This window comes from Artibeus jamaicensis, unplaced genomic scaffold, assembly GCF_021234435.1.
Source record: "Artibeus jamaicensis isolate MK-2021 breed Jamaican fruit bat unplaced genomic scaffold, CSHL_Jam_final contig_525, whole genome shotgun sequence".
NCBI classification, from domain to species: domain Eukaryota; kingdom Metazoa; phylum Chordata; class Mammalia; order Chiroptera; family Phyllostomidae; genus Artibeus; species Artibeus jamaicensis.
In genome coordinates this window covers 5,712,743-5,735,562 of record NW_026521874.1, presented here as the reverse complement: position 1 = coordinate 5,735,562, position 22,820 = coordinate 5,712,743, and the positions used below count along the sequence as shown (strand labels likewise).

Below are 22,820 nucleotides of genomic sequence, written 5' to 3'. Positions count from 1 at the left end.
TCCCAGGGGCAGAAGAGCGTCTTTGACGGAAGCGTTCACCGGAAGTCACAGTCCCTTCCCCATACTCCCCAGGGCGTACGTTTGACGTGATCCCGTAATCTCAGTGGGCGCTTCCGCTTCCTTCAGAAGCTTTTCATCTACGAGACAACTGGGTTGAATAAGCCCCTAGCGCTCTGTCCACAACTGGTTTGTTATGGGGACGCTTTGCATTTAGTCCGCACATTTCCTTGGGGATTTTTCTTATGAGTAGAAACTACAGAAAGAGAAGGTTCTGTTGTGACGTGGCAAAGACGAGACACGCCCCCTGCCCTCTGACCTACAACCTGGGAAGGATTGTGGGGAACGAGGCATCTCCAGGTCCACAACCTGAGCAGCTCCTCTTCTGAAACCCCAGAGGGTGAGGGTTCCACGGTGAGGAATCCCTGCAGACGTCCTCCAGCTGCCTCACGCGTACTCGGAATTGTCCCGTCCCTGTCTCTCCTGCTTTGTCCCAAATGTAACTGACTGCCTTGTGACTGGTACAAGACCTCGCTCTGCTATTAGAATGTCACCAACCACCAGGACGGCCACCATGTGTCACTGCTTTCCCCAGTGTCCACCACAGGCATAGTGGCCAGCATTTCAAAGGGGCTCTGTATATGGATAGGTGAATGGATAGGTGACTGGTCTAACCACCTAAATCAGCTGCATGTGATTAGATGCATTAAGCAGCTCAGCTGAACCCTGGCCTATATGGCTCAGTGGGTTGGGTGTCATCCCGCAAAGGGAGAGGTTGCTAGTTCGATTCCCAGGAAGGGCACATGCCTGGGTCTCGGGTTCAGTCCCCAGTTGGGGTGTGCGTGAGAGGTGGCCGATCAACATGTCTTTCTCACATTGACGTATCCCTCTCCCTCTCTTTCTCCCGCCTCTCTCTCTAAAAGTAAATTTAAAAGATCTTTCGTAAAAAATTTATTTAAAAAGTAACTCAGCTGGGACTGAGAGGCAAGCAACAGTATTTTACGGCGTAAATGCTATCCTGAGATTCACAACAGAAAACGAATCACCTGTTTTATTTACGGTCTCTTTCCGCCGGTATGAATGCAGTGCTTATAGAAGGGAATGACCGTGTGCGCATGCGGGCTAAGCCTACTGCACGGGGAAGAGCGGACGGCCTGGAGCACGTAATCCGTCCGTCCTGCAGGCTTCCCCTGAGTCTTCACTCCAGGTGCCTACCCGATGCTACTACACTCACTTCTACCTGTAATGGTTTTCTGTGTATTTCACACACACACTTTTATTCGTCACTTACTCGGAAGTTCTTCCAAATGGAATTGTCTCCCAAAGCTACTCAGAGTAGGCACTCCATCAGTTCTTGAGGAGCTGATTCATTCAGTCTACATCCCAATGTACCTTCTAGACAAGGGCCGCTAACTGTTAGCATTTTGCTGGTCTGAGAAGTGAGTGACCCATCATCACAGTTTTTCCTGCATGTGTCTGATGAAATGACAAATACTGTAATATAAGAAAATGGTTTTATTCCTGATTTTTAGTTCCCATACAGTTAACAAATACACTTTTACTCTGATAATAGGGCTTCGCAACTAGCAAAGCAGTTGAACTAACACCCATAAATATAAGCGGGGAGACAATTAACATCCACTAAAGCTTCTCTACGTAAACTATTCTTTTAATGTCACTTCTTAAAAAACAATTGCAAATAGACTACATAATGTACGTGAGCGAAAAGGCAATGAAGTGAATCTCTTGGAACACTACGTGTATAATAAACAGTGCATATTATCAACATTTACATGATTCACATCAAAATGATGACACCCTAACACATATTCCTTTTAAAGGATAGATTTATCAATAAAATATTACATAGCTTTTAATACTCTGGTACAATACTTCATATACTGCTGGAAAATTAAATGCATGTCTAAGTCAACAGCTTAATAAAGGATCCTTCCCCACTAGCTTTTATTAATAACAGAATCACAACTAGGTCATAAATAAAACAGGCAAATTATTAATCACATGATTTGAGGTTTAGGACGAAAACTTGTAGAAGTTAGCTGGATAGACTGCGAAGGTACGCACCACACTAAAACCCAACGGAGTGAGCTGCCCGTAGTGGGAAAAGAAACAAATGTTGTAACAATGGAAGATATAATAAACTATATTTGGGAACTTATTTTTCAAGAGGAAGGCGGGGGGGGAGGGAAATCAACAAAATCTAGGGCTAATAGAGATTCTAAAAAAGGCATTGCAGAATCAGGGGTGCCATGTGCTTGCTATACGAAACCTCGTTCCCTCAACAACTTACAGAAAACTAGCTGTACTGGGTTTATCCTTATGCCTATAGCCTAAATTCCCCTTGTGGATTAATAAGCTACAGCAAAACACTCCACAACCGCATACCTTTCCACACTCCCCTGAACTAGAAATAACCCGAGACCTTATCTTAGTTGTAAAATCCCTGGTAAAATGACCCCTAAAAATAATCTGGATGATTTTCTTGGTTTTCCCAAAGCAACTGGGCTCCTTAAAGAATGCAAAACACCATGAAAGTCACACATATATTTTTCTCAACCCCATTTAACCACATCTGACAAGTCGTTGATTCCCATGGACCCAATGGCCATAATTTTCAGGAGGACCACGCACGGGGTATGAGGTGTATTTTTATTTTGATTTTCTATAAAAGTTATTAAGACTGAAATGTGGCTTGTTTTTAAAAAACCCCGAATACCATGTGCCAGATAATGTCTTCCCCCCAAATATAAAATCCTATGCTTATAATTTAAAAATATTCAACCAGCTATGGGATATTGTGCAAATTTCATGTCTAGCGGCAACCCAGAAGCCAACACGTACACAGGTCTAGCGCTCCTCCTTTCCAGCTGTTAACCTGATTCAGCTGTGACCGACTGTTCCGGCCCCGGGCCCTGGGGCGTGCTCAGAAAACACCCCTGAGGGACTTTCATTTCCACATCTTTAAACCTGCGCCTCCAGCTCCCCATCTTCACCTGCGTGATTCCATCCCACAGAGAGAAATCTCACCTAAGAACTTGCGATGCGACCCCCTTTCGTCAAACACACAACAAACCTTGGCAACCGAGGGACAATCATAACCTTGTCTGGGCAAAAACTGACCTAATAGGACAGCTTGCTGACCTGGTGGAGGGAAATCTAAATGGAATCGATGTCCTGGAACACAGAGGGTTGGCCCAGATCCGCTCCTCCCATTCCAAGTGCAAAAACAACCAATCTGCAGCCAATCTGCAGCTACAGGCAGAGACTGAATGTAGCAGGTTTATTTATATATTAAACCCTTGTATGCTGGTGAGAGACTCTGGCCCTGAAATCTGCTGTTGAAGCATTCCTACGAAATTGAGGCCCAGTGGAAGACCCTTCCCCATGACAATGCAATAAAGAAGAACAGGGTTCAGGACCTTGTTGCGAATACTGAAATTCATTCTCTCTCTTTGCAGGCTTGGCAAGACAGTAGTCATTTGCATTCCTCTTATAAGGTAACCACCTCCAGGCCACCCCTGTGTCCTGAAGCAATTTTAAGTGCGATGGCTTGGGGAGGGGGTTTATGTGGGGGGGGGACACTGTACGCTGTGTCTGTGAAAATGGCAGCCACTGCTTGCCCCGATCGCGACCTCAGTGGGGAACTACCACCAGGGCCAGATCTAGGAGCAAGAGCAAGGACAATTCCAGAAAGGAGGCCATGCCGTAGCATTTTATGATCTTCACAAAGTCACCCAGTGAGACTTGAATGGAAATGCACTCACTGAACAATGATTCAACACACGGGGGCAAAGAGGGGTGTTTTTGGAGAAGGCACTTCAGGTAGCACGTCAGCTGGTCTGACTGCTCGGTGACAACAGAAATGGGCTCCTGCCTAGGCCACCTGGCGAGCAGCCCCGTGAGCACCGCTCCTTCCTGCGCAGCCCACTGCCCGGGAGACCGGTGGCGTGAAGAAGGCGCCCCTTCGCCTCCCTGTGTGGGGGCCATGCTGACAAGGTGCTGCTTTCAAACGCTCTGCCCCCTTGACACAGCCATCCTTATGAGACCAGTTTTCCCAGGGGATGGTGAGGAAAAGATGCTCTGAGCCCACAGAACCGGTGCAGCAAGCGTCTGGAAGGCCCCCTCTCTCTCTCTCACGTCCAGCTTCCACACCAGCTATCACGGGCAGCTCCAGCTTCCCCAGGTCACTCACTAGCAGCTTCTACTTCTGCTGATAATAGCTTTTCCCCCTGGGCACTAGTTCGGACCGTCTGTTACTCCGGAGACCCCCCACGACCACACCTCCACTTCACACCCCAGTGAAGTCCCCTCTTCCTGAGTCTGTGTCGGGCTGTGACTTGCTCTAATCAATAGAGGGCAGAGGTGACGCTGTGACGGTTCAGGTTTTAAGTCGTAGGAAGGCCTGCCACTCCTGCCTTACACTTTTGGGAGCTCTGAGCTTCCATGCAAGAGGCAGCCACCCTGCGGGTGAGGCCCCATGGAAAGAGCACATGAAGAACTGACCGAGGACCGTGTGCAGGGAGAGAGGCCCGGCCACCCGTGTCTCAGCCAACCTGCCCACCAGCAAGGGGCACCAGCAAGATGAGCGGAGGGACAGAATGGCTGAGCCCGGTCCGGCTTCAAGGACAGTGAGGAAAAAATGAAGAATCAGGGTAAGCCACTATGTTCCGAGGTGGTCTGTCGGCAACAACTGATAACCAAGATACTGCTTAGTCACAGATGCCTTTTCCCTAAACACTCAAATGAAAAAAATACATATGGCGAGTGTTTCCCCACCACAACCTTCTCAGGCAAAAGGCTGAATGGCCATTGGTCATCTGCAAAGAAAAAAGCGTGCCTTTCATTCTAAATTCCCATGATTTTTTAATGGTGATGCAGAAGACAGTCAACTCCTGATAGTCTGGGGCCATGGCTTCATTATCATTTAGCCAACAAAAGAGGCCATCAGAATGGATTACCCACTAGTGATCAGTGATGATGAATGACACCGTTCTCACTTCCACAGACTGTTGTTAACTCGATTTTCCCCATTTTCCCCTCTAACACCTGCCCTATCGCTCCCCACAAAGTGGGGGGAGATTACATTTTTTAAGGTTATACAAAGAAAAACAAATGCCAGTAACTAGGATTTGAAGCATCGCCATCCGCAAAGTAGAGAGCGCAACTGAACCGCCTCCTCGGTTTAAAATAGAAACTCTGTAAAATACGACGCTGTCCACAGTGCAGAGGGGACTTCTCATCTCAGCAAAGCAGTGACCGGGAGGCAGGTGTTGCTGAGTGAGAAGACAAACGGTCTTTACATGGTTTCACATTCTATTCATCAAAGGGGAGTCGACCACAACGCAAGCCTTCAAGTTTCAAGTTCACACTTCACATCAACTGTCTTGCACCTGTTCTTGATCTTTTCATGGAGAAGTTGAAGTCCACATCTGGGGAAGAAATAAATGAGAATTTTTAAGGAGCACATGTCCAAAAGTTTGCAAGGCATGAAACCACTTAAAAATACCTTTAAAGCTTTTCAGTAGACTACACGTTGAAATGAGAATTTCAACATGAAATACTGAAAACTATGAGTTTCTAACTCATTAAAACACCTATCACACATGGGTCACTATTTAAAAAGGTGGTTGACAGGGAGGAGGTGGACCAGGGAGATGAATTCCCCCATCAGAGCAGGAAGGGATGTGGAGTGGAGCCCGTCAGAGGCCCAACTGTCCAGTGCCCTGTGTCACATGGCCAGGCAGAGGCCGCCTGGGAGGAGCGCTGAGGCGCCGTGACCCCAGCTGTCCCCACGGTGCCCGGATCCCCACATACCACCTCCCAGCACAGTCTGGATTAGTCAACACCAATAAAAACAGCAGGCACAGTGGCCTCTGGTGTCCACCACCAGCATTCTCAGTACAGGTGCTAGCCTCGCCCTTCCCAGGATTAATGTTGCATTTGGCACTAATGCTCGATGAACTCTAAGACAGATCCACTTTGGGAGAAAGAAGGCCGACTTGCACAACTCCATCAGCAGACGCTTTGCTGAAACGCTCATGACTCATCTGCCTGCTCGGAAAGGCTGCGGACGCCGAGCAGACCCGGTACTTCCGTGTGAATACCTGCTGCTGGAGCCTCGGCGGGGCTCTCATCTGAAGCTCTTCTGCTGCTGCATCAGACCCACATTTTCATAGACTCTGGCGCTGTCTTCTCTCATTCTGGAACAAAAGGGACGGGGACGTGAACATACGTGCAGACCGTGGCGTCTGTAAGGCACACAGTGCGGCATATTCTTCGGCGACCAGCTGTGGTGCAGACACGGCTCCTGCCCCCTGGAGCTGGCATTTTAGGACAGGACGTAAGACACGACCGTGCAGCAATGTAACCGAAGTTAAAGTGAAATAAGAGCCTCCAGCCCCCTACGCTCCAGGGGGGTTGGAGGAAAGTGAGTTGTTTTCCAGGTGGGCAGAGCAAGAGAAGACTGTGTGCTGAGCCCTCTGAGGTAGACCTTGAAAGAGGGTGGGGCATGTACTCAGAGGATTGGCTCTAATTTCAAGCAGAAGGGTCCGAATGGGCCAGAGTCCCAAGACCATCTAAAACAGGAGCAGTCAGATCCCAGATCTGGCCACGCGAAGGGGAACATTGATCATGAAGCTCAGTTGGTGGGGTTGGGGGCCCTGAGAGGGGAGCCAGCACCTCCGAGCCCCAGCTCTGCATGTAGAACCGTGCAGGCTGGGAGGATGAGGAGTCCCCGCAGCTGTGGGTGCTGGCCCAAGAGGGCGACACAAAACGAGTTGGAGGGGCCCAGGGCCCCGGTGTCCCGGGGCTGCTCCCTCCGTGGAGAAGGGTGGGAACAGAGACAGAGAAGCCGCTGGTTGCAGGCAGGCACTGGTAACAACAGGCGGTGGGCCAACATGAGGGTGGGGGGAAGCTCTCTGGCAAGGACTAGAGTCTGGATAGGCTGGTTCCGCTGCAGATGATGGGAGGTGGCAATTTAACACACACTATCCCTGTCCATCCGCCGGGAAAGGAAAAGGCGGCAGAAGAAAGAGGCAGTGCAGTGGGGAGAGTACTTCTGTTGTGTCGCTTCATTTCAGTGTTAAATAGGAAAAAACATACAAATACAATCTCCATCTGTGCTACCGAAAATGTTCCAAGAGAGTATTAAAGTCAGCAGGGGTTTTAAATCCACGTCAGAAGCAAGTAGAGATAAAACTCTAAGCGAGGGAGGGGGGAAGCAAATGTTATACTGCAGAATGACTAGAATGTGCAGATAATAACAACTTACAATTAACCATTCACCTCATCTATTTAAGTAATGTTTTCCTGTCGTGCTTTGGTTTAAACAAGAGTTGGCAAAGTTCTTCTATAAAGAACCAGAGGGTAAATAACTCAGTCTCTACAAGCCGTATGCAGTCTCTGTCATACGTTACTCTTGGTGTGTGTGTGTGTGTGTGTGCGTGTGCACGTGTGTTAATAACCCTTTGAAAACCATCTGTGAGCTGCACAGGAACAGGCCGTGGCTGGGGTCTGGCCTGGGGGCTGCAGTTCGCTGACTCCTGCTTCACTCCCCAAAGTAGATTTCTGCGAATGTGGCCAATGAGCAGATCACGATTGTGTCGACACGTTCACGGGCAGTTCACTTTACTTAGCGAACAGTGCTAATCCATCACAAGGGGTGCCATCCACCTCTGCAGCAAATGCCACCCCATCAAAAGAAAACTTAGGCTCTTCTTTTACAGAACCTCAACGTGAGACACACACAAACCCGTGTAATCCCAGCCGGTGCAGCCATCGGCCTTCGGTTTAGGTAGTGTAACGTTGAGACAGCCACGGACAGGCTCCGAATGGGCCGGGCAACGCTTCAGTGAGAGGTGAGTGCTCCCAAGACCTGCAGCCGTTTAAGCTTTTCCAATGAATGGAGCCCTTCCTCACTACTTACTCTGCACAGGAGGGCGTTGGGGTACAAGGCGGGAGGGGGCTCTGATCGCCGCTTGTCTGGTCCGCGAGGGAGTACTTAATGTTTGTGTACTCGTGGCCTTTCCTCTTGCTTTTCTGAAAGGTAAAGGTAGAGGTTACATGTATGAGAAAATGTGGCTTTTTTTAAGGGAATACAAAAGCCCAAAAAAAGGCATTTCAGGGAGAGAACTGTGACAATCAAATACACCATGTGAGCCAGGACCACAGAAAGGTCATTGATAGGACACATGGGCAAAGCCTGAATATGGTCCATAGATGAAGAAAACAGGACTATGTCATATTAATTTCCTGATTTTGATAATTTCACTACGCCTGTGGAGAGAGGGAAAGATGAGGCGAGTGTGAATGAATAATAAATTGTGTTATAATGTGAACAGTCAGGAAAGCTGAGTGAAGGGAACTCCGCATGCTGGTTTTTGCAAATGAAGAAACTGTCATCCTGTAAACAGAAGTTAACAAAGAACTCTCCTTCGAAACGGCACAGAGCGTGAGGAGAACCACTTGTAAAAACTCCTGCATGTTCTCCGTCCTGCCTCATTTGCGTTCCCCCGGGACTCCCGCCCCAGTCTCCGCGAGGCCCCCTCGCATGCGTGGCGGTGTCTCCACTTCCTTCCCCATGAATCCCCACCTGTGACTCATTTTCTTTCTTCCATTTTCCCCTCTCTTCGGCAAATTCTTTCACTCCCCAAGTTTCCTAAAGCTTCATCATTTGGGAAATGCCTGTATTTCAATAGAATCAGTGCTCCTAAATGAGTTTTGCTCCTTTGTTTAATGTAAAAATCAGGTGGGTTTCATGTTTTTAAGTCTGCCCTTAACCTTTTCCAACTGAAAAAGTATTTCTCACTTTACCACAAAACCAGGTAGCAAGTTCCTGCAATGAAACGAACAATACAATGCAGAAACCTACATATTACAGGACCCCGTTCTTAAAATACGTGACCTAAGCCGACACACGTTTTCAAACACGGAGGCTCACACACCACGTAGCAGTCAGTGTGCGCAGTGCAGCGCCCACACGCATCGCACCAAACACTTATTTATGGGCTGAACGAATGGACACATGCATGCACACATCCCAGCTCCCTCGGGTGGGACCACCAGGGACTTCATTTACAGCTTACATTCAGTTTCTACATCCTAGGTCTTTTTATTTTTTTCATTTTAGAGAAAAAAGGAGAGAGAAACACTGATTTGTTGTTCCACCTACTGATGCATTCCTTGGTTGATTCTGGTATGTGCCCTGACCAGGGATCAAACCCGCAACCTTGGCGTGTTGGGACGACACTCTAACCAATTAAGCTACCAGGCCAGGGCCAATTTCTATATTCTATGTTCCATAATACTTAAATTATTAGAGAATACGTCTTGCTTTTATCTACTTCTTCCCTCCAAAACAGGACAGTGATAAAAGATTTTTATTTAGTTTGTAAATCCAAACTATAATCTCAGATTTAGGGTTAGTGAGACCATATTTGGTAATAAGAACATCTGAAGTGCTCGAAAGGCTGGGAGGGGAAGTCCCTAAATTCTCCAAAACAAGGATAAAAGCCAAAGCCTCTGAATGAAACAGGGAACGTTTCCCCCAGCTTTCCCCACCCTGACTACATGAAGTGCTTCAAGTTACTGCCACAGAGCATCCAGTTACCAGCAGGGCTGCCCTCTCTTTCTGTTTATTACGAGTCCTTCTCTGGGCATCTTCCTGCATTAACTATTCCCAGCCCAAATTAAGTAACACGGGAGAATAAATGTACAATAGCCTATAGTAACCACCTAAATATTTCATGGCACTTACAACAACGCAGTCAGATTTAAAGCAAGAAGGTTCAAAACCAGGAGCTTACTGATCATCTGAGCTTACATTTCTAGACACGTACGGTTGCTGAAGACATTTTTCTACGAGGAGACAATCTCCTGAGTACTTGGTGTGAATGGAGAACGTGCCACACCAGTTAGACAACTCTGGCCAACCAAGCTTTGGTAACGCAGCTACTGGCCTGCTCGGCTACACGTTGTTCAGCCGGGTGGCGGGGCCCGTGTTGAGATGTGCCCGTTTTGAGAGGCTGAGTTCTCCGGAGGGCAATGAACAGGGCAGAGCAGAAAAATATCCCTGACACTGGGACACGACCTGGCTGCAACACGGCACAGCCCTGGGCTGGGGTGGGGGTGGGGTGGGCAACAAGCACGGCTCCCCAAAAGAGCAGTCTCCTCCTTTCCCTCGTCTCAGCTTATTCCTAATTAACTCAGCTTTGTGTCTGTTATGAATAGCTTCGAATGGCAAGGCTCCAGTGCCACATTCTTCTTCATTATGCATGCTTATTAAAATGGAAATTTCACTGTTTCCAACTCGACCAAACTGGGTGTTTCAAACCACTGTATGCTATTAAGAGTGAAGCATTCATTTACGAGATGGAATCAGGATAAATATGGCCTGGATTAAACTGGAACAGGCTGGAAACCTGGAGGCTCTGCGTCTAAGCTAGCCGTGGGGGCCTGGTAAACCCTCCCCTTCCTGCGCGGCCCCTCCCCAGGCCACCAGGCCGGGCGGGCAGCACGGGGCCCCTCCCTAGCATCCTCCGGACTGAAAATTCGGAGCCATGAAGAAAGGAAATCTGCAGAGGCCCCTTCTGGTGGGGGGACTCCTCTCCCGTCCCCAAACAAAGCCGGTCGCCTAGCCAAGCCTATGCTGATCCAAAGGAGAACATTCGCCAGCTGCCCAGAAAAGGAAAGGAGAACCGCATGCCGGTCCGCCCGGGCTCGGTACCTGCTCTTCTTCAATCCTGCGCTGTAGTGTTTCGATATAGTGCTGGACGGCCATGTAGATGAATCGGTACTGTGCTTCTGTCTGGACCATCCCTGACCTCTGAGATCGCACCATCTGAATCGTTTTGGGAACGTCGATGTCACAGTCGACACCTACGAAGCAAGCAGCACGGAGCATCAGGAGGATCAGCAGAGGCAGGGGAAAGGGGCTGGATGCCCGGGTTCCGGCAGGCTAAGGCATAAAGCAAATTTAGTCTTTAATGTTCCGCCGCACATGTTCCAAGGGCCACAGCACTGGCCTTCTGGTCAATACCGATGATCCCAGGCGATCCCATGACAAAGTCTGGGAAGCAGGGCTCCCCCACTTTGCAACGCCCCACGCCATCAGCCGGGATGAGGGGCTGGGTAGAGAGCGCCGCTGCATGATCAACAAAAGGCCACAGCAGGGCGTCCCCGGGGCCTGGGCTTCATCTCAGGCCAAAAGCTGAAACAGCATCACTTCTGTTCTTGGGCAAACATACTGGAAGTTGATGTCTTCGGCCCAGATTTTTGTGAAAATTTTTAACATTCAAATATTCTTCCCCAGGCTATTTTCACCAGCACTTTCCATCCATGAGCTACAAACAGGAGCTGCTGCCCCCTGCCCTCCAGATGACCTACCTTTCTCTCTGATGATGTCAATGAGGATGTCAATCACGATGAACGTCCCTGTCCGGCCTATGCCAGCACTGTGGGCAGAAAGGTGAAAACCGATGGCAGTAAAGTCATTCATGGGGGTTTATACTCAAAGCCAAGCTATTAATGGAGCAGAACCAATATCTGCTCTTGGGAGCACTTATACGATTGTCTACTTATACTGGAAAATGAATTTGCTAAGAGCACAGGGCTCTGGAGTCAGTCCAACCTGCACTGGGAGCCCAGCTTCTCCAATACACAGTGTGCTTGGGGCACAGTCTCTTAACCTCTCTGACCCTTGGTTTTCTCATCTGTGAAATGGGGGCAACAGTATGTATCTTACAGGGTTGTCATGAGGGTCAAATGTGAGTTGTGCATGAAAAACATGGGGCCCAGAGCAAGTGCTCAATAAGTGGTAGCTTTTTAAAAACTAAATAAAACTTCATACACATCTACTTGCCCAACACATGAATGAGATTTTAAAAACCAAGCTTTCCCCAGTATGACTGGGAAGCCCATTCCTGGGTGCCAGCAGCCTGCAAACTGTGGGGCGGGGGCCACAGGACTAGCTTCCAGAGGGTGGGCAGTGGTCCTAATCTTTTAAGCAAATAAGTGTACTGTTGGGGAAAAACACACCTCGTTTCTGTGGTAGAACAAACTAGAATCACAATAAAAAAGATGAACGCTGAATTACACTATTGAAAAAGAAAGCCAAGCAAACATTACCAGACTAGGAGCCCCTTGCAAATGAGGACCCTGTTCACCAGCCCCTGTCCTGCCACCCCCAGGACCCTGGCAGTCCTGTAGGATCTATGAAAAATACACTTGGGGTCAAAGTGCGCCTTCATGCAGTGCATCCAGGCCTCACACAGAGATGAAGTTTCCCCCAGTTGGATCTGGGGTGGGGAAGTCAGAAGCAGCCCTGGGCATTTGGAGACGGACAGGCCGGTCACCTGCAGTGAACCACCACTGGGCCCGCATCCATGATGCTCTCTTGCTTGTGGTGCACCTCCTCCAGGAAGTCCAGCACACCACCAGGGTCACTGGGCACGCCGTGGTCCGGCCAGGTCCGAAAGTGGTATTGCCAGACGGTTCTCTCCGTATTGCCCTGGAGTAGAGCCAAGAAAAACCAGAAAAGAATTAAATAAATCAAGGGACCGAGGCACGGCCTGGCTTCGCTCTCTCAGAGCCTAAGTGAGCTGAGGGAGCTGGCTGACACAAAGGTCCTCCTCCGAGTTCCTGGACCGCTTCTCCCTTAGGACCTGCCAAGGCAATCCTGGATACAGCTCCGCCTCGGTCCCATGAACCCAGAGGCCCAGTGCAGCAACGTGCTCCTCAGGGAACTCCAGCCCCAGCCGCCTCTGAACCTCCAGTGGCGGGCAATGTCCCCGATCCTCCTCGTTCACGTGCTGCTCAAACCAGAAGGCCTCTGGGACGCGGGGCTCTCCTCCCACTGGGTGAGAAGACGGGTACTCCCTCAGGTCACTCGTTCCTCTTTGTCCTTTTGTACCCAGACCTCCTCCCCTCCGGAGCCACACTCGTTTAGGGAAGTATCGAGATACTGGAAACTTCCGCTGAGTACAGAGCAGGTAGGAAGAGAGGCTCTGCCATTGGACGGCTGCGCTGAGGCCCACATCCTGGCCTGCGCACTCACTGTGGCGCCTGGAGATCTCTAGGCCTCCATCGCTCCTTTGCCAGCAGGAATAAGAACCTCTCTCTCACAATACCACAGTGAGGATTAAACGGGAGCCATAAACCCACAGCCGCCGCTCTGCAGATGGGCAGAGACTCGGCACGCAGGCTCCTCTGAGGTCGCTGCTCAATGATAAAGGCCAACAAGGGTCCCAGGGCTGCAGAAGACCCAAAAGCATCGCGTTCTGGGCACACCCAGGTTAGGTCGTTGAGCAGCACTATTCATCCTCTTCCCTATATATCTGGAGACAATCCGAGCTAAGAAACATTTTAGAAGGGGGTTTTCAAAAAAGCAAAGAGTGCCCTGGCCACCATGGCTCAGTTGGTTGAGGGTCATCCAGCAAAGCGAAAGGTGGAGATTCCTGGTCAGAGCACATGCCAGGTCCCTCATTGGGGCACATGTGACAGACTGAACCTCTGCCCCCTCTCTCCCCACCATCAGGAGAACTGCCCACCCCCCACCAGTGACATTAGAGGTCCCAGCATCCCACCCTGGGCCACAAGCTCAGAGGTTCCCGGATCACTTTAGCCTCACCCCCCACCCCCTGAGCCCCTCCTCCAGCCCCCACCCCCTCTACTACGGCCCAGCTCAGACTCCCCACACTGTCCTGGCCATTGCTCTCCGTCACATACCACAGTCCCCATGCACTGTGACCCCGGGAAAAGCCTCGAACCTGGAAGGACCCAACCACCCACTGTCTCTGGTTTGCGCCAGAGGAATGGAGCAGGGTGTGCACACAGCCAGGTGACCTGCGCCCTTAAATATGTGTGTTCGCCACCTTGGCGGGGCCTCAGCACTGCCCAGAAGCTTACTGGATTTCTCGGCAATGAAATTACTATTCCACACAATCACTATTTCGTACTTTTCCCACTTTCCTCCAATATCACATCTCTTCTTCTTCGAATGTCAGTTGACGGCCTTGCCCCATGCTGACAAAGCACAGAGGAAATCCACTGTGGCCCCACTACTGGCAGCAGGCAGGGCCACAGCCACAATACCCCTCCACCGGCCCAAACCGACCCATCGGTGATGTCCGGGACCCCAGCTCCCCTCCCCAACCAGTCTCGAAGGCATCTCGAACTTGACACAGCCAACAGGTCATTCTTCATCCTCCCTTGCTCCTCAGATCCACACCGCCCATCACCCTCAACGCCACCCCCACCTCCGTTCACACCACCACCAGATCCCCTCCTGTCTGACTCCCTGATACCACCAGCTGGTCCTCTTCCTCCTCGCCGGCCACCACCCTGCCATCGTCAGCCCGCACAGTTCGAGCCCTCATCTCACACATCTTCTTCCCGCTTTTCTGACTCCCGCAGCCCCGCTGTCTGCCTGGGCCCACAGCCCCACGATGTCTTCAGTTCCTCCTCATCCTCCAATAATGGCCAAACTACCCCCTCACCCTCCAGACTGCACGCCAAGGCCTCTCTCTCATCCGTGGCTCTTCTTCCAGGTTTATTCTGGCATTTTAACAAAATGTAAGAAGGAAAAAAAAAAAACACTCAAAACAACTGCTGGGGTCTCTGGGACGCTTGGAGAGGAGGCCACGAGACCTAGACCACTGCAGAGGTCCCGGACAGGACTCTGGCCATCGGGGTCCCCCGTGCCAACCCCTCTCCCTACTCCCCCAGCTCGCAGACACCTTCCTGGCACTCGGTTCTGCGCCAAGTAACAGACAAAGTTCACATTTCTCAACATGGTGGTAAGACTCATCCCGACTTGGTCCCGACCTGTCTCAACACAGGTTTATTCCCAAGATTCCCCACTGGCCTCGTCCCTCATAAACCCCACTTCCCCTCAGTCTGCACGTCAGTGCCCTGGCTCATGGTGACACTCCACCTGGGAGGCCCCCTTCTCCCAAGAAATCCCCAGCCTTGAGGGCCCAGCCTCTTCCCAGGGCTGTCTTCCTGGCACCGTATCTGGAAGAAGCCCAGCCTTGGCAAGACCGTGGCACTTCAGATGTGGGGGAGAGCCCGTGTCTCCTCTGGAGCATGGCTATTTGCGTACGTGGCTTCTGGCTGCTACGAGATGGTACAATGATTCCTTGAAGACAAAGGCTGCTTCATTCATCTTTGTGTCCCCAAAGGCCTTGAGTAAGAAAGCCCCCCTCTAATCATAAAATTAAATGGATCCCAATCTAACGGTGCTCTGTAAAGTTAGTCACCCCAGGGACAAACCTGAACTACATGCAGTTAGGATCTCAGCTATGAAATGTCATCACTATGTAGGCCTCAGGGCCTTTGCACTTGCTGCTCCCTCTGCTTGGGACCCTCTTCTCCTGATGCTCTGGATGCCTGGCTCCTCCACCTTCAGGCCTCAGCTCAAGGGACGCTTCCTCCGAGAGGCCCTCCGTGTCTACCCCACCTCGAGTGCCCAGTCACTCACTAGCACACCACTGCAGACAACACAATCCGAAAGCTTAGCTGGCCCTTTAGCTTTTCACCTTCTGTGTCCCGGGGCTCCATGAGGGCAGAGGCAGTACGTCTGCAACGCACCAGCAGCGCCTGAGGAGTACCTGGCACACAGCAGGCACCCAGTGAACGGCTGCTGAGTCCAGGAGTGAGCGAGCGGACGAATGTACGCAGATGTGAGTGCCTGCACCACGCTGGTGGTGGCATGGCACCAACAGTTACCGGAGTCTAAAATACGACAGTATACTTACTTGTCCCACCTTGGAAAGTTTAAGTTCCCGTAAGGTGTAGTCATGGGCAGCGCTTTCTTTGACGTTCCTAACACGCATGACCCCGTACTCCTTCAGAGCATACTCATCGGGCCAGTACTTGACACATTTGCTCTGGAAGGGATCAGAGAAAAGAGAGTTAACACCTGTGAACCCTGAAAGAAAAGCCTAAACCAGCAGAAAGCAAGTGTTCAAGGCTTACTTAGGGACCACTAACATGGTAAACGGCCCGACACTGAACTGGGGGACTTCCAAAGAAAAGGAGAGTTCAAAAAATTTTAAACACAGGTGCTTGGAGGAGCAGGGAGAAGCGGGGAGAAAGAGCCGCCTGTGCACAGTTGCCCGATTAACACACAGGTCGAAGGAGAGTCAGTGCGTGTTTCTTTACTTCCAAAGAACCAACGATGCGAAGAGAGGGAACGACCAGGTAGAAAGCGCTGTCTGGCAACCACCGCGTTCTGAATTCTACAGACCGGCCAGTCACCACGCAGGGAAGGAAGGTAAGCAAGGACTCCGGAGGTGGACGGGCTGCCTGACAGGCCAGACAGTCTGGTTCGTCTCCCCCAGCATGGGAGGGCGCCGCGCCTTATCTAACCCAAGTGTGAACACCTCCAGCACAGAAAGGCAGCTGATGGGGTTTTGAACCAGCTGCTTTTTCTATATACAGATCCATCTGCTACCTACTGCACGTCGCCTCCACTTAACTGGGTGCCTGGGGACGCCACGCACGCAAGGGCTGCCAGCTTCAGGGCAGGCAGCTGGGAAACATGGCACCAAGAGAAATCATCCATGCTGCCGCAGAGGGACACGTTCTGCTCAATGAGAGACGCGTCTGCACGGACGTGGTGATGTGTCCTGGGCAAAGAACGATTTTGTGTTTGGGTTTTTTTCTGGGTGCGGTCACCGATGCAACTCCCTTTCCACAACCGAGACACGAAGAGCAGCAAAAGAAAATCTCCTTGTATGTTAGGAAGACAGAGAAATCCCTGGTTACGAAACAAGAAGTAAAAGAGCCGCTGCGGACTAGCCCCATAGTCCACGGTCAACTGAAAGGAAAATGCGGGAGGAGGAAAGTTGAACAGAAGAATTTAACGCTCGGTGCCACTTTTCTGCTTAGCACAGCTTGGGGCCTTTTAGTGCTTAGTGTTTTGAATTCAGCTTCCTCTGCAGTGGGATCCAAATACCCTGTGTGAGGGATGTGATACTTATTTTTCTCCAAATAAACACTTTTAATAATAGTTGCACTCAAGACTGTTGTTACTGGCCCATCAATTCCGAGGGCTGCTGTGGCTCAGCAACCACAAAATCAGACCAGAACTCCAAAGACGTTTCAGCTGCCTTTGAACAGCTGGAAACTCCTGCAGGCTGCCTCCCACTTTTCCACACTCTGAGGTAAACCTTAACAACAATAAAAAAATCTAAACTGTGAGGGCTAACACTTTTAAAGCCCAGGGATGCACAGGACTCCAGAGTCCGGGTTTTATTCTGTGCGGAGGGCAAAGTGACACTGACAGGGTGTCGGAAAGGCCCGCGGAGGGAACGGCCCCTCGTCAGCCCCTGCACCCACGCGGGGAGGCGGAGGAACGGGAAAGCAGGCACGCACTGGGGCGAGGAGGTGGGGTGGCGCGATCCGGCCCCACATGCGTCTGCTCCTCCACCTACGGCCAGGCAGCACAGGGGACAGAGGGTGCTGGTGTCCTCTCCATCCTCAGGGCAGGTGACACGCACCTGAGGCGGAAACTAGGAAGGTGTCTGAACAACCAATGTCACTGCAGGAGACCTTTGCTTCACAATGACCAGATTAGGCCGCAGGGTGTGCGGAAGTGTAGCAGCTGCCGGGACCACAAGGAAAACCTCACAGGGCCACACTGCCCTTCGAAACTGTGAGAAAAGCAGGGCAGCACAGCTAAAATCCCAAACCGCCCATCTGTCTGCGGTTTAACTCACGTGCACGACTGCTCTGCAGAAGCCAATTCAAGTACATTTAAAAAAGCACTCTGACTAAAATACAAACAAAAACACAGAACTTCTCTGTATTAAAAAAAAAAAACCCTGTGTGGATAGGCTCACGTTGGGATAACACACAAAGCTCTCACTCAGTGAGATCTGTGTGCTTCTCTGTAAGTGTGGATGTCACAATCTCTAAAAACCTGAAGAGTCAAGAAGAGCATGGGGAGGTGGGTACCAGGCACACGCAGCTGCAGGGGCGGGGGGAGCGACGCCGGGACCACCGCTCTGGAAGGTGGTTCGGCAGAACGTGCATCCATTCACTACAGGCGCTCGCTGTGACCTCTCCATTCTGGACGTCTGTCCTAGAGAAACACTCGCCACACGGACACAAAAGGAAGACCAAGGCTGTCCACTTCAGCACTGTTTATGAGGGCAAAAACGGAAACACTTAGATGCCCAGTGCACAATGCTAAATAAATTATGATACGTATGTACCACAAAATATCATGCAATTGCAATGAGACGGACCAACATGTATTAACAGAGGTTAGAACACAGTAGGGAAGAAAACCCAAGAAGCACAACGAAGTTACTATATGAACCACTATTCCGTACCCTAGTATTTAGAAAACAGTACTATGCACTTCTGTAAGTACACACATACATGTAAGGGAGTATACAAGGCTTGTCCAGAAAAAGGCCAACCACTGTTAAGACAACAAGAATGGTTTGTGCAACTCAACGTAACCTGGCAGCCAAGGAGAGTGGACTGGAATGCGCATGTGTAAACACTGATGACTTCACTGTACTAGTCAGTGGAGGCAGTAGGCGCCATTGAATGAGCATGTGTACTGTGTGATGTCACATTCAAAATGACTAAGCAAACAGAGCAACAACTCTGCATCGGATTTTGCGTAAAGCTTGAACAATCCTCTGTGGAAACTATTTGGATGATTCAGAAGGCCATGGCTATGGGCTACTGGTGATCGGAGGCTTCAAAACAATGCAACCACTCATGTGTCACGTCTCATGCAGGGTTTTTTGGCAAAACATCAAATGACCCAGGTGACTTGGCGCCCCCTACAGCCCAGATGTGGTGCCCTGCGACTTCTGCCTTTTCCCAAAATTAAAATCACTTTTGAAAGAGAAGAGATTTCAGACAGTCAATGAGATTCAGAGAAATACAACAGGGCAGCTGATGGTGACTGGGAGAAGTGTGTGAGGTGTCAAGGGGACTAATTTGAAGGTGACTGAGGCATCATCGTCCTATGTACAAGGTTTTTTTTTTTTAATTTTTTTATTGATTATGCTGTTACAATTGTTCTATTTCCCCTTTCATTCCCCTCCACCCTACCCCTCCATCCCCACCATTACCCCCCCTTTAGTTTATGACCATGTGTCTCTTCAATAAATATCTCTTTTTCATATTATGGGGCTAGATACCTTCTGTGGGCATGCAATGCCTACAGTAACCCCTTTAATATGTGCATGTAAGTACATGCCAAGACAAGAGTGTAGAATAACACACACCATGTATGTTGGAGGAGGGGACTAAAATGGGTGAACAAGGGAAGGTGACAAAGGCACCTTTAACCTTAACTGTGTTTGACTATTTTTAGGAACCCAATGTTCATGTTAATTTTTAAATGCTTAAGAGTCATGGTAAGTACAGTGTACATGACCCCAGAAGTCACGCTGATTTATTAGTCCCCCATTCATTGGAAAGTACTAGACAGGCCTTCCTACACACCCCTTCTGACCACTGCTTCCAGCTAAAATGGTAACAGGGCTGGATTTACGCTCCCACCTTCAACAGCTGAGAAACTGGAAACGTGAAATGACACGTGTAACAGGATTAGTCCCGGGGACATTAAAAGTTATTGTAACTGTATTCCACGTGTTCACAGGTACAGGGAATGATGCGCGCGTGTGGAAAAGACATCGAAGATATTAAACAGATGCTAATGAAACTTCTAGAGATGAACACGACAACGTCTGAACGACAGACACACTGAGTAGGACTAAGGTTATGCCCTGCCGAAGAAACTACCCAAAATGAAACACAGAAGGGAAGAAGGAGAACTAAAAAGAAAGACAAAGATCAAAGGCTCAGTGGGCTGTAGGACACCTTCAAACAGCCTAACATACGCACAATTGGTGTCCCAGGACAGGGTGGGGTCGGGGGACATATTTCAAGAAACAGTAAACATTATCTAAATTTGAAAAAGAAATGCATGCACAGATCTGAGAAGCTCAGTGAACCCCAAGGAGAAGAAGCCGGAAGAACGCTCCACCAAGGCAGGCCATCATCAAATTTCTTCAACGCCCTTTTTTCCAGAGGGTCAATTAGCTTAAGCTTAATTTGTTTATTCCATTCTTGACGTGGTCCACCTGACGCGAGCGATAATTTTAAAATGTCTGATCAGAAGAGCGTGTACTATACCTTTCCTCTCTCCACTTCCTTCGTCGTCATGACAATCACTCGGGAATTCTCCTGAAACACCATCCGCCAAAAGTCATTCACCGTGTTTTGCAGACAGCCTTGTGTGGCAATGTAACTCTTTTTGGGCTTTGAATTGTTGCACTTGGTTTCGAATTCAGGCTAGAAATTAAGGAGGAAAACACGTCAAACATCTGAAAGGTGCTTTCAGGACAGAGGAGAGGATTTAAACTAAGAAACAGGCTAGAGACGTGTGGTCAGAGGAGACTGGGAAAAGCTCGGTTTACCATGATGATGTTCGCGTTGATGTAATCGGAAACAGGCTCGTTGGGATCACCGTCATGGAGGACGACCCTGGTGTGATCGACTGGAAGGAAAAGAGACGACAGTCACAAAAAGACCCAGACCCTCTCAGGGCAAAGTGGACCCTCATCGGTCCTTTCTCAGCCTAGTCCAAGTTGGGTTCATTTAGTGATGGAACCACATGAAAAATTAATTCCTGAGTGAGCACAATAATAACCTCAACACCGCGGGGCACCCCAGACGCTGCCCGTAAGAGGAGGAAAGCACTCTCCTGCTGCTGCCTGTGCGCTGTGCAATTGCAGGGCGTGGTCATCGGGAGAAGCTGAGTGAGGGCCCATGACGCCTTTGGTATATTTTTTACCACTTCCAGTGAATCTAAAATGATTTTTTTAGCCCTGGCTGGTGTGACTAGTGGTCGGAGCACCGGCCTGTGGATCAAAGGGTCGCAGTTTGATTCCCAGCCGGGGGCCATGCCTGGGTTGGGGGCCCAGAAGCAACCCACCAAAGTTCCCTCTCACATGGATGTTTCTCTGCTTCTCTTTCTTTCTCCCTTCTACTCTCTCTAAAAATGAAAAAAATAAACTTAAAAAATTTTTTTAAGTCAGGCTTTTTTTTTAAAAGGAAATAAAGTACCCATAAATGACATAATGCCTGAGATTTGCTTCAAAGTAGTCGGAATTTGAGGTGACAGGAGAAGTGGACGGAGCGCAGAGGGGACAAGCCCGGGCACGAGCTGACAATTATCGGCGCTGGGAGATGGGAACACGAGGCTTCTTCACACTATTCCATCTGCTTGTGAACACATGTGACATTTCCCACCATACGAAGGGTTTTTAACGGAGCAGAATGAACTAGAGTACCTAGAGGACAAGATTCTGATGTACCGACTGCCCAAATTCTGTGTAAGTGGTATACAAATCTGAGTGCCCTATCCTAAGAAACATATTTTACAATGGAAATAAGTGACCTAGTTGTAGGTCTTAAAAAATTATGTTCCATGGATGGAAATGGGAGGGAGGTGGGGAGCACTGGAGGTAGGGGGCTGGGATGGGAGTAAAAGACAGAAAACTGTACTTGAACAATAATTAAATTAAAAAAAATAACGTTCCCCAGCTTGAAAGCAAGACGCTGCCAATCAAAGAAGTCTCACTGGGGTCTCTGAGGGAAGGAGAGGCAGCCATGGGGTACGTGGGTGCCGCGTGCCATGTCCCCTTCACCCTCTCCTACACCCCTACATCTCCCAGATGTGCACCACGAGGCACCCTGCGTGGAAATGCAAACTTGGCCATGAGAAGGATGAGGCTTCCCCAAGGTCATCGGGACTGTGCTGTGGCTCAAACTGACTCCCTGCCGAGCCCTCGCTGCCCTTTCTCAGTGTCATAAATGCCTGCACGCTCTCCCATCCGGACATACGCACATCCCAAATAATCCACATGGGTGTGACCCACGTGTACACCAGGTATGTGTGCATCTGTACACAAAAAGTGAAGGACCGCTGCACACACGGATGGGTTTACATGGTCTGCCCACGTGGCTCTGACCTGATGCAACAGAGCGATGCTCACTAGATTTCATCACGTGCCTCAATAAACTTCAGTAACACAGTGTCTCAACACTGAAACATAAGCCCATACTACAATTACATATACAAACATGCCTTATTTTTAAGTTGGGTGAATACTTTATGCATGCACGGCCAACAATCTGCACATCAGATTTAAGTTTTTCCTTTTCATTTTAAACACGGGATATACAGTAAGAGGAATGGGGAAGGAGCCCCTTTCCTTCCCCGCTGTGCTTGCCCGACGTGGCCCACTCTGGAGCCCCCCAATTGAGAGCACGCACGACAGCAGTGATTTTGGGGGCTCTGGGACCCGTTCTCCCCCCTACTCCTACTTACAACCGAATAAAATAGTCTGTAATGACACCTGATTGGTGTGCGTGTGACGTGGATTAAGGGCAATTCGGATGTGCCCTCAGGGGAGGAGAGCTGTGACAACTGTTCAGTGCCATTTATGGCGTCCTCGTCCAAGGCCCACACCCTCCTGGGCCTCTTTCCCCCCGTGGTTCACCTTGGGTTCTACCCGGTGTGCAGCCTCTGGGTGTCAGTGGAGATGCTCCTTCTGAGCAGCATGGCCGTGCCCACGAATCCCCAGGCACCTGAGCTCCTGGCACCAGGGAGCGGAACAGTTGTTAGAGCCCATCTGTTCCCCAGATAAGGGAACAGAGTCTCAGAATGGAGGCGTGCCTTTTGCAAGACCCCAGAGCCAGGCACTCCAGAGCAAGGACACGAGCCCGGGACCCCTGAGCTCCTGGTGCGGTGTGACACGGGGAGACGG

General features: G+C 49.9%; 1 protein-coding gene across 2 annotated transcripts in view; it reads right to left on the bottom strand.

The window, feature by feature from the left end:
• Positions 1–1,497: 1,497 nt before the first annotated feature.
• Positions 1,498–22,820, bottom strand: part of PTPN11 (protein tyrosine phosphatase non-receptor type 11) — a 60,414-nt gene continuing 39,091 nt past the window's right edge. The window contains exons 8-16 of one of the 2 annotated variants that reach the window (XM_037133465.2): positions 20,466–20,545; positions 20,182–20,340; positions 15,771–15,902; positions 12,369–12,535; positions 11,401–11,468; positions 10,742–10,893; positions 7,943–8,055; positions 6,123–6,218; positions 1,498–5,447 (exon numbers count right to left, since the gene is read on the bottom strand). In XM_037133465.2, the coding sequence (XP_036989360.1) occupies positions 6,149–6,218; positions 7,943–8,055; positions 10,742–10,893; positions 11,401–11,468; positions 12,369–12,535; positions 15,771–15,902; positions 20,182–20,340; positions 20,466–20,545 (941 nt within the window). In that variant the 3' untranslated portion in view covers positions 1,498–5,447; positions 6,123–6,148. The remainder of the gene's footprint in view (positions 5,448–6,122; positions 6,219–7,942; positions 8,056–10,741; positions 10,894–11,400; positions 11,469–12,368; positions 12,536–15,770; positions 15,903–20,181; positions 20,341–20,465; positions 20,546–22,820) is intronic. The other variant, XM_037133466.2, reaches the window with a different exon arrangement.